Source organism: Manis pentadactyla, chromosome 3 (genome assembly GCF_030020395.1).
Source record: "Manis pentadactyla isolate mManPen7 chromosome 3, mManPen7.hap1, whole genome shotgun sequence".
Classification (NCBI taxonomy): Eukaryota; Metazoa; Chordata; class Mammalia; order Pholidota; family Manidae; genus Manis; species Manis pentadactyla.
Window position 1 is genome coordinate 69651681 of NC_080021.1, and position 12858 is coordinate 69664538.

Sequence of the window (12858 nt, forward strand, 5' to 3'; positions counted from 1 at the left end):
CAATAGGATCTCTCTATTTTCCTTGTTCATCTATCCTTTTATGGGAGCTAGTTGGCTACAAATTACTTCCCCACAGTTCACCAGACCTACTCTACCCTGGGCGAACTCCATTCCCAGAATTCAAAGAGGTTGAAGGTTCTAAACTCTTTGGGGAATATTGGGCCACTTTCAGTATAACTTTATGAAAGCTAAAAAACATACAGTTTTATCATCATCAGGTATAACCACAGGGCTGTTTTCTAGAGACATATGGAATGGTAAAAGAGCAAGTATCCATTTTAGAAAGTTACTTTTAAAATCATCACCATATGTATGGAAAATTTAAGCAACCACTCCAGCGAGACCAAGGAAATCATCACATAAATAAAATTCTAGAGCTAGGAAATCGAGTTTTGTCAGTGGTGCTTTTAATATGCTCATTTGAAGATAAATTCATACAAAAAATAATGTTGGTAATTCTTTAATTTTTAAAAATCCATCTTCCAAGGAAGTTGCCCATGTGAAAACTGAACCAAAGGACCTTAAGAAGAAATACAAGCAGAACTTTATAGAGAAGTGCCTCAGGAAGGCCTACACCTCCCAAGAGTTCCAGAGTCCTCTCAGAGATATGGGTATTACCCACCCGCCACCCCCCGCCCAAAAAAAACCACAACATTTGATACAGTTACTCTTCAGTAAATTATCTTATCTTTAAAAATTAAAACTACACAGAACCCATTGTCCTCTGCCTAAGCCTTCTATCTCTTTTCTCCCTATCTCAGTTCATAGCCACATCATCCTCTTGGATTACAACACTCAGAATTATCTGCAAGCCCTCTGTTCTCATTTCCGGTATCTAAATTCTATCAATGAAACCCCAGAACTTGGATATCCTTGGGTATCTTCTGGATATCATTCCCTATCTGGCTCAGGGCCTCATTACCTCTTAGGAGGACCAACTCAATTGTTTACTAAAAGGTTTCTCTGCCATATCTCTTTCCTAATCATCCACATGACAACCAGATATCTTTCTACAAGCTAAATCTGCTTACATCAACTATTCCTTTCACTCTCTGGCTTAAAATTTCTTCCCTTTAACTGTCTGTAACTGGATGAAATTGAAAACCCCTTATTATCTGGTGCTTCACAATCCAGCACAATGTAACACTCCAGCCCCTTCTCTCACATCAATTCCACTCCCTGAATATATCAGGAATTTCAAATCTATTCATTGTGTAACATGCAGCTCAAATATCAATAGCCATGTGAAGCCCTCCTAACTACCCAGGCAATTATTCTCCCTATCTTATCCTTCCAACAGCATTCCAGTCTATCTATATCAAAACTTATCAAAGTGAATTACAAATAACTGGGATTTTTTCTCCTCTACCACATTCTGAGTTCTAAGGTACCACTGTGCTAACAAAATGTTTAACATTAAATAAATGAACTGAATTAATAAATGAGTGAACACCTGTTGCTGCAACGCTTCTTGGTAAGACTGAAGTGACTGCTTTGAAGGCTTTGGTTTATCTTCAAAAAACAATCCTGAATTTAATGCTTGATCACTTGTAATTTTCAGTTTCTTGTGTCCAACTGTATTCCTATATCAAATACACAATTAATAATTTGATTTATTCTTGATTTATTTAATTTGGATCTATTTATGGCAAAGAAAATGCAACACTCTTGAAAGAGCATGACATATAAGTACATTTAAAAATAAGAAAATATATTTCTCTGTAGGTTAAAGAGAAATTCTTAAGTAAATGACCCCTTCCTAAGCTCTCCATACTGTCTCTGCTTTCATAATTAATGGAACTTTCAAATTTACTGGATCTTGCTCTTAACCTAGGTGACAGTTACATGGGGATGAAAATATTTTGTGATAATTCATCAAACAGTATACATATGACTTACACACTTCTCTAAATACACAGAAATAATAATACAGTGGAAGTCCCTCAATAAATATAACTAATGATTTATTTAATAAATATACTCCAATATTGAGGACTAACATCATACCCATTTCAAGAATAAAGCAATAAAATTACAGTAAAAAGTCTGACTGTCCCAAATAAAATTAAAATTTTTGAAAAACTTACAAGGAATTCAAAAATGAAAATTTTTCTACAGATAATGGTTACATAATCTCAAGCAATAAAGTGCTATTTGTCCTAAACACAACATATATTAAAGTACAGGAATGCAGTCACTCTGAAGAAAGTAATACATTTAAAAAATCTGAGTTATAAAAAATAAACTGAAGTACTAGTTCTGTAAAATTATAATTATAAAAAAGAGAATACACAAAGACTTTTTCTCTCCAAAAACTTAATCACTTTAAATAATGAGTTCCCTCTGCATACCTAACTTATGCAGTCTATTCACCATCTTTTACTAGAATAAACAGATGTTTGCGAATACTGTCACACTGGATTACAAAAGGGTAAGGGAAGGCGAGGAAAACCAAAGCAAGTATTTCTGACATACATAAAGTTCTTTTTAAAGTAAGAGGGCTCTGCATGTGTAAATGAATAAAGGTTGAGAGGGCTCATCTGAGTGAACTCAATCTCTCAAAACAAACTGGCTATAAATTACATGATGGATACAGATTCTCTTAATATCTATTTCACTCACTTTTCTTCCTATCTCTTAACACTCGCTCAAGGACCCAAATTATTTATCGACTCAATGCTTGCCCAAAGAAGACAGAGTTTGGAAATGTCTGTATAGCCAGATCAGGATGGAAGAAGGAGAGAAATGGTAGGGGTGGTAATTATACAATTCAATGACTTTCAGTAAATTTATGGAGTTATGCAACCATCACCACAATCCAGCTGTAGAATTCTTCCACCATCCAAAAATATCCCTCATACCCATATGTGAACAATCCCTGATCACACACACAACCACAGACAATCAGTAAGTAAGTGGCCTGCTTTCTGAATCTATATATTTGTTTTTCCTGGACATTTCATACAAACAGAAGCATACAATATACATGGATTCTTGAATTTACAGTGTTTTTGAGATGTTACAGATATATCCACACTTCACTCCTAATTACTAAATAGTATTTCATTATCTGGATTTAACACATTTTGCTTATCCATTTACCAGCTGAATGGACATTTGAACAGCATATACTATTATAAAATTCACATACAAGTCTTTCTGTGTAAATGTATTTTCTTTTTTTTTTATTAAGATGTCACTGACATACACTCTTACGAAGGTTTCACAAGAAAAAAAAGTGGTTATAACATTCACCCTTATTATTGAGTCACCCCCCATACCCCATTGCACTCACTGTCCATCAGTGTAGTAAGATGCCATGGAGTCCTTATTTGTCTTCTCTGAGCGACACTGTCTTCCCCATGACCCCACACACACCATGTGCACCAATCATGATACCCCACAATACCCTTCTCCCTCCCTCCCCACCCTCTATTCCCCACAACTCCCCTTTGTAACCACTAGTCCCTTCTTGGAGTCTGTGAGTCTGCTGGTGTTTTATTCCTTCACTTTTGCTTCCTTGTTATACTCCACAAATGAGGAAAATCATTTGGTATTTCTGTTTCTCTACCTGACTTATTTCACTGAGCCTAATACCCTCTAGCTCCATCCATGTTGTTGCAAATGGTAGGATTTCTTTCTTATGGCTGAATAGTATTCCATTGTGTATATGTGCCACCTCTTCTTTATCCATTCACCTACTGATGGACACTTAGGTTGCTTCCGTATCTTGGCTATTGTAAATAGTGCTGCAATAAACATATGGGTGCATATTTCTTTTTGAATCTGAGAAGTTGTTTTCTTTGGGTAAATTCCTAGGAGTGAAATTCCCAGGTCAAATGCTATTTCTACTTTAAGTATTTTGAGGAACCGCCATACTGCTTTCCACAATGGTTGAACTAATTTACATTCCCAGTAACAGTGTACAAGGGTTCCCCTTTCTCGACATACATGCCAGCATTTGTTGCTCCATGTCATCTCAATGTTGGCCATCCTAACAGGTGTGAGGTGATATCTCATTGTGGCTTTAATTTGCATTTCCCTGATAATTAGCAATGTGGAGTATCTTTGCATATGCCCGTTGGCCATCTGAATTTCTTCAGTGAAGAAGAGTCTGTTCAGATCGTCCGCCCATTTATTAATCGGGTTATTTGCTTTTGGGTGTTGAGGTGTGTGAGTTCTTTATATATTTTGGATGTTAATGCCTTATCGGATAAGTCATTTACAAATATATTCTCCCACACTGTAGTATAGGATGACTTTTTGTTCTACTGATGGTGTCCTTTGCTATACAAAAGCTTTTTTGTTTGATGTAGTCCCATGTGTTCATTTTTGCTTTTGTTTCCCTTGTCCAAGGAGATGCATTCAGGAAAAAGGTGCTGTTTATATTCAAGAGATTTTTGCCTATGTTTTCTTTTAAGAGTTTTATGGTTTCACAACTTACATTCAAGCCTTTTATCCATTTGGAGCTTACTTTTGTGTACAGAGTTAAACAATAATCCAGTTTCACTCTCTTACTTCTAGGTGTTCATTTTTTTTGCCAACACCAGATGTTGAAGAGGCTGTCATTTCCCCATTGTATATCCATGGCTCCTTTACCATATATTAATTGGCTATATATGTTTGTATATATACAGTTCTCTACTGTATTCCATTGATATATGGGTCTGTTCTTTTGCCAGTACCAAATTGTGTTGATTACTATAACTTTGTGGTAGAGGGTGCAGTCAGGGAGTGTAATTGCCCCAGCTTTATTCTTCCTTCGAAGATTGCTTTGGCTAGTCGGGTTCTTTTGTGGTTCTATATGAATTTTAGAATGATTTGCTCTAGTTCATTGAAGAATGCTGTCAGTATTTTGACAGGGATTGTATTGAATCTGCAGACTGCTTTAGGCAGGATGGCCATTTTGATAATATTAATTCTTCATACCCAAGAGCATGGGATGAATTTCCATTTATTACTGCCCTCTTTTATTTCTCTCAGAAGTGTCTTACAGTTTTCAGGGTATAGGTCTTTCACTGCCTTCATTAGGTTTATTCGTAGGTATTTTATTCTTTTTGATGCAATTGTGAATGGAACTGTTTTCCTGACTTCTCTTTCTTCTAGTTCATCATTAGTGTGTAGGAATGCAACAGATTTCTGTGTATTAATTTTGAATCCTGCAACTTTGCTGAATTCAGATACTAGTTCTTGTAGTTTTGGGATGGATTCTTTAGGGTTTTTATGTACAATATCATGTCATCTGCAAACAATGACCATTTAACTTCTTCCTTACCAGTCTGGATGCCTCTTATTTCTTTATTTTGTCTGACTACTGTGGCTAGGACTTCTAGTAATATATTGAACAAAAGTGGGGAGAGTGAGCATGTTTGTCTTGTTCCTGATCTTAGAGGAAAAGCTTTCAGCTTCTCAATGCTAACTATGATGTTGGCTGTGAGTTTGTCATATATGGCCTTTATTATGTTGAGGTGCTTGCCCTATACACACATTGTGTTGAGAGTTTTTATCATGAATGGATGTTGAATTTTGCCAAATGCTTTTTCAGCATCTATTCAGATGAACATGTGATTTTTGTCCTTCTTTTTGTTGAAGTGATGTATGATGTTGATGGATTTTTGAATATCGTAGCATCCTTGCATTCCTGAAATAAATCCTACTTGATCACGATGGATGATCTTTTTTATGTATTTTTGAACTCGGTTTGCTAATATTTTGTTGAATACTTTTGTATATCTATGTTCATCAGGGATATTGGTTGGTAATTTTCTTTTTTTGTGGTGCTTTGCCTACTGAAATTTTGATACTGGAATGATGCCAGCCTCATAGAATAAGTTTGGAAGTATTCCCTTCTCTTCTACTTTTTGGAAAACTTTAAGGAGGATGGGTATTAAGTCTTCACTAAATGTTTGATAAAATTCATCAGTGAAGCCATCTGTTCCAGGACTTTGTTCTTGAGCAGTTTTTTGATTAACAATTAAATTTTGTTGCTGGTGGTTGGTCTGCTTAGATTTTGTTTCTTTCTGGGTCAGTCTAGGAAGGTTTATTTCTCTAGAAAGTTGTCCATTTCTTATAGGTTTTCTAGTTTGTTAGCATATAATTTTTCACAGTATTCTCTAATAATTCTTCATATTTCTGTGGTGTCCATTGTGATTTTTCCATTCTCATTTATGATTCTGTTTATGTGTGTAGACTTTTATTCTTGGTAAGTCTGGCTGGGGGTTTATTTTGTTAATTTTCTCAAAGAACCAGCTTCTACTTTCATTGATTCTATTGTTTTATTCTTCTCTATTTTATTTATTTGTGTTCTCTGATCATTATTATGTCCCTCCTTCTACTAACTTTGGGCCTCATTTGTTCTTCTTTTTCTACTTTTATTGTGAGTTTAGACTGTTTATATGGGATTGTTCTTCTTTCCTGAGGTAAGCCTATATTGCAATATACTTCCCTCTTAGCATGGCCTTTGCTGCGTCCCACAGATTTTGCAGTGTTGAGTTATTGTTGACATTTGTCTCCATATATTGCTTGATCTCTGTTTTATTTGGTCATTGATCCATCGATTATTTAGGAGCATGCTGTGAAGCCTCCATGTGTTTGTGGGCTTTTTCATTCTTTGTGTGTGTAATTTATTTCTAGTTTCATACCTTTGTGGTCTGAGAAGCCGGTTGGCACAATTTCGATCTTTTATAATTTACTGAGGCGCTTTTTGTGGCCTAGTCTATGATCTATTCTTGAAAATGTTGCATGTGCACATGAGAAAATGTGTATCCTGTTGCTTTGGATGGAGTGTTCTGTAGATGTCTGTTAGGTCCATCTGTTCTACTGTGTTGTTCAGTTCCTCTGTCTCCTTACTTATTTTCTGTGTGCTTGATCTGTGGTGTGTTGAAGTCTCCTAAAATGAACCCATTGCATTCTATTTCCACCTTTAATCCTGTTAGTATTTGTTTCACATATGTAGTTTCTCCTATGTTTGGTACATAGATATTTATGATTATATCCTCTTGTTGGACTGACCCCTTTCTCATTATGTAATGTCATTCTTTGTCTTGTTACTTTCTTTGTTTTGAAGTCTACCTTGTCTGTTAGAAGTACTGAAACTCCTACTTTTTTCTCATTATTTGCATGAAGTACCTTTCTCCATCCCTTCACTTTTAGTCTGTGTATGTCTTTGGGTTTGAAGTGAGTCTCTTGTAGGCAGCATATAGATGGGTCTTCTTTTTTTTATCCATTCAGTAACTCTATGTCTTTTAATTAGTGCATTCAGTCCATCTACATTTGGATGATTATCAATAGATATGTATTTGTTGCCATTGCAGACTTTAGATTCGTGGTTACCACAGTTCAAGGATATCTTCTTTAATATCTAACAGTCTTACTTAACTCACTTAGTACACTATTTCAAACACAATCTAAAGGTTAATTTTTTTTCCCTTCCTTTTCTTCCTCCTCCACTCTGTATATATTAAATATTATATTCTCTACTCTTTTGTATCCCTTGACTCATTTTGTGGGTAGTTGATTTAATTTTGCATTTGCTTAGTAATGAACTGGTTTACTTCCTTTACTGTGGTTTTAATTTCTCTGATGACAGTTATTTAGCTTTAGAAGCACTTCCATTTAGAACAGTACACTTAAAATACACTGTAAAGACAGTTTGCAGGAGGTAAATTCCCTCAACTTTTGCCTATCTAGATATTTAATCTCTGATTCAAATTTAAATGATAATCTTGTTGGGTAGAGTATTCTTGTTTGGGCCCTTCTGTTTCATTGCATTAAATATATTATTCCACTGTCTTCTGGCCTGTAAAGTTTTTGCTGGAAAGTCTGGTGATAGCCTGATGGGTTTTCCTTTGTGGGTGATCTTTTTTCTCTCTCTGGCTGCTTTTATACTCTGTCTTTATCCTTGATCTTTGCCATTTTAATTATTGTATGTCTTGGTATTGTCTTCCTTAGGTTTCATGTGCTGGGAGATCAGTGCACTTCCATGTCCTGAGAGACCATCTCCTTCCCCAGATTTGGGACATTTTCAGCAATTATTTCATCAAAGACACTTTCTATCCCTTTTTCTCTCTTTTCTTCTTCTAGTACCCCTACAATAGGAATACTGTTCCATTTGGCTGGTCACAGAGTTCTCTTATTATTCTTTCATTCCTAGAGATCCTTTTTTCTCTCTCTGCCTCAGCTTCTTTGTATTCTTGTTCTCTAATTTCTATTCTAATTACCATCTCCTCTACCTTTTATAGTCTGCTTTTAAATTCCTCCACTGTACGTTTCATTTCAGATACTGTATTTTTCTAAGTGTCTCTCTTTTGAAGTCATTCCTGAGATCTTGAATAGTTTTCTGTAGTTCCATAAACATGCTTATGATTTTTATTTTGAAATATTTATCAAGAAATTTGGTGATTTCAGTTTCACTGAGCCCTCTTTCAGGTGTTTGAGGGATTTGGGATTGAAGAGAGTTCATATTCCTACTGAATAATATGGAATACCTTTGTATAGGTGGCGCCCTCTAGTGCCCAGGAGCTCTACTCTCCTGAGCCTCACAGCCCTTGGAGGGATGGCAGGGGTCACAGGTGAGCAGTGCCAGTGCCTGCCAGCAGGAAAGAGCTCTTTCCTGCTTCCCAGCCACAGTGCCTGCCTCCACTGCCTGGGCCAATGGGATGAGCATGCAGGGAGCCACCTCTGTGTTAGGCCCCTGTTGCTCCCATAGCTGGGGCTTCCCTCCAGTCAGCATAGCACAATGGCAGGGGAAGCAGGTTTGCAAGCTGTTGCCAGCTGAGAGGAAGGAGCAGCAGTCTACATAGAGCAATGGGGGGCATTGGGGCTGCGTTACCAGCCAGGGGGATGGAACACCTGAAGCTTCTGAAAGTTTTCAACCTTCTGGGCTGAGTGTGCCAGGATGATTTTGTCCACCCATCCTTTCTCCTGAGCAGCAAGCTCTGTGTAATCCCTGCCCCTTCAGCAGCCCTCTCACTATATGGAATTCTCCAAAGTGCCCACATTTCTTTTGTCCTGGAGCAGCCAGTTGTGGGTACCTGTTCTCCACAAGCAGCTGGAACCTCTCAGTCTCTCCAAGTAGTCTACCTGTCTTTGCTTTCCAACCCCTCTAATCTCCAAAGTACCATGTAATGTAGGTTTGCACTCCTGCAGTGGATCTCCAGGGATTGGTATCTAGCAGTCCTGTGCTTCTACTCCCCACCTGTTCCGCTTCTCTTCCTCCCACCAGGAGGGCTTTGATCCTGCCGGATTTTGGCTTTGCTACTCTACCCTTTTCCATGAGATCATCTCTTTTCCCCAGATGTAAGCCATCTATTACACTATTCTTTCTGGTGACTCTTTTAGGATTAGTTGTATTTGCTGTATTTTCATGTTATATGTGGTTTTGGGAGATTTCTGCCTCACTTCTCACATTGACATCTTTTTCCCCCTCTCCTGATCTTTTGGAGGGAGATCCTGTCATATATCCCTTTGATGATTTGATAAAAACTATCTACTTAATTGAAGAAATACACAAAAATTGTGCATACAATTCCAAGGGATTCAAAGCCTCTCTGAAACATACACACCTCAGGTAAAGAAAGTGAAACATTCTTTTCAACTCTGAAGTTCCATATTTTGTTCCTAATAAGACCTCACTCACGAAAAGGATAATACTTTCTATGGTGGCAAATATCAGTTTACAAAGTAGAAATATGTGTTTACAAAATAATTATAAACTCTTCTGTTATAATTAACCACTATATTGTAAATTTGATTAGTTTCCTAAAGTGTGACTAGAGGTGAATACTAATTCTAAAAATCTAAGTGCTCATCCCATCAAAATCAACAAAATACAAATATTTGTATGCTGCTGTTTATTCTAATCAAAAAATTATATCATTGTGGTAGACAGATGGTATAATGCAAATATTTAAGGCTTTGAAGGCAGACAGCACATTTTAGATTTCTACTTGCACTGCTTATTGACTGAAGACTTGGGTAAATCACTTTACATGGCTGAGTTTCAATTTCTTCAACTGTAAATATCAACAGATACAAGGTATATAAAGAGACTGACATGATAGTGGCACACACTAGGCTCTCAGTAAGTTAAAATTATTCTTATTATTTACTTGTAATTTTAGTAAATGTATACCCCATTTAGGAAAATCAAACTTCTAACATACAAGTCACCAACCAGTGAACAAAGGTTTGGGGGTATAAATGGCAGACTTACAAGCCTCTTCCCTACACCAATTCTTCCTATGAATGAAGCTGTGTTAAAGCAATAAAACATCCAAAGGAAGACAGACCATGTGTACATCAAAATATGCAACATATATTCCTTCCACCTCTAATTGAGCTAATCTGCTGGAAATAACTAAGTGCATTTGGAAAGTAATGGGTTTGTAAGAAATTTAGGTTGGGTTTTCAGTTTTACTATTATACCACAACTTAAACTTTTTAATGTGGCATGCAGAAAAACCCAATAGGAAAGAGATAACTTAAAAAATGACTACACTGGAAATGGGAATCAGGATTAACAGGAAGTGGGCATGAGGGATCTCACTGGGAAGATTAAAGTGTTCTAAAACCGGAAAACATTTCCACAATGGCAAAGTAAGGATATCTGAAAATCTGCTACTCCATTAAAGTAATGAGAATACTGTTAAAGTTTGCCAAAATCAACTATTTCATAATTCTGGAAATTAACAAAAAGCTTGCAACGGTCAAAGAAAAGCTAAAAAAAACTTTTCATTAAGAACACTAATCTTGTGGCATGTGACCAGTTGTTTCCTATTCAACATCTCCCTAGCTCCATTTAAACCTTAAAATACAAGAGCCTCCCAAAGATGACGGCTGTGAAAACTAGCAAACCAGGGGCCACTTGGGGGATAGAATAGGTTTAGAGTTCCTCAAACTGTGAATCTCTGGAAAAACCTCATTTTTGACCTATCTGGCAACTCTGCAAAAGCCCCATTAATAAGGCCTGCCCTTATTTAACACAGAGCTTGCTTAGTATGAATATCCTTATGACAAGGTATACACAGAAATCAATCAGCTGCAATTGTTTAACATTACAGTTATCTGAAGTATACAGTTATCTGAAACAAAGAGAACACTGATCAAAAAAAGAAAAATTGGAGTAATAACATATCTGTGGAGACTTAAAGAGCCATGGAATCTAGAAAGCCACATGCATGTACAGTTATGTGGATACCAAGAAAGCTCTGAGAACACACTTATCTCTCATTTCTGGCTGGCACTGAGGCTCTGGGATAGCAAAAAGTGAAAGCTAAAACTGATGGAAACTCCTGGCTATTCAAGGCATACCCCAACACATAGAACACTCAGCACAGTCTGAAATACTTGTTGATTTAAGCACTTTAAGGAAACTGATGTCCAATTATGAGCTAGAACAGCAAAAATTTCAGTGGCCACACATGACAGAGTATAAACTTTACAGAATCAGTTCTAATAGTTACTTTAAAAGGAGCAACAACAAAGAACAACAATAAGCCATAAGGAGTGGAGCAAATCTGATTTCCATACTTGTCACATCACATTTTTTTAATGTCCAGTTATGAACAACAAAAAATTACAAATTAGCAAAGGAATAGGAACATTTGAAGCACACAGGGGGAAAAAATGCATACAAAAGAAAATGCCCTTGAAGGATCCCCGGTGTTAGACTTACTAGACAAAGATTTTGAGGTATTATAAATACTTTGAAAGAACTAAAGAAAAACATGTCTAAAGAATGAAAGTACAAAAATATTACTCCAAATAAGGAATATCAACAAAAACATAACAATTAATTGTAAAAATAGAACAAAATAGAATTATAGAGTTGAAAAGAACAATAATTGAACAGGAAAATTCACTAGACGGGCTCAACAACAGATTTTAGCAGGCAAAAGAAACAATCACTCAACTTGAAGATAAGTCAATTGAGATTACCTGGTCTGAGGAACAAAAGAAAAAAAATTAAGAAAAATGGACAGAACCTCACAGATCCTACGGGACTTCATCAAAGATATCAATATTTACATAATCGGAATCTCTGATGGAAAGTTAACAAATTTGATGAAAATATTAACCAACACACCCAAGAGGTCCAGACAGAAAAATTCAGAAGTCCACACCTATAAACATCACAACCAACCTGCGTAAAGACAAAGAGTCCTGAAAGCATAAAAAAAAAAAACTCATTAAGTACAAAAGATAGTCAATAAAATTAGTAGCTAATCAGAAACTATAAAGGCCTAAAGGCAATGAGATGACATATTCAAAGTGTTGACAGAAAATGAAAACAAATAATTTTATATCCAGGAAAACCATACTTCAAAAAAAAAATGAAATAAAGATATTATTAAATAAAAACTCAGAGAAGTCACCTCTAACAGAACTGTCTAATAAAAAACATTGAAGTGAAGTACTTCAGGTTGAAATGAAGAACACTGGAGTAAACACAAGAAATAAAGAACACTAGACATGGTAACTATGTAAGAGAAAAGATATAAAAAATACATTTTTGTTTGTAACTCTGTTCTTCTCTAATCTAAAGGACAACTATAGGACGGCAGGTAAAAAGAAAGTAAAGGAGAATCTCTAGAGGATTAAAGATGGTGGCATGAGAGGTGAGACAGATGCTTCCTCCTAAAACTGCATATAACACGAAAATATAATTAATACAACTAATCGTGAAGGAACAAGAAAGAGGAATGTGCCAGACAGCATACACCTGGAGAAAAGAGCAGACTTCATGGAATAGGTGACATACCAAAGCTGTGGCCCAGCGGGACCCAAGCACTTCCCACACCCCAACTCAAAGGTGGGAGGAAGAGAAACGGAGCACAGAGGGAGTGGAGGCCTGAAACT

At 36.4% G+C, this 12858-nt stretch overlaps 1 protein-coding gene across 1 annotated transcript in view; it reads right to left on the reverse strand.

Moving 5' to 3' along the window:
* Positions 1–12858, reverse strand: part of CSPP1 (centrosome and spindle pole associated protein 1) — a 163427-nt gene that overhangs the window by 52327 nt on the left and 98242 nt on the right. The window contains 1 exon segment of the mRNA XM_057498016.1: positions 1454–1583. Within this exon segment, the coding sequence (XP_057353999.1) occupies positions 1454–1583 (130 nt within the window).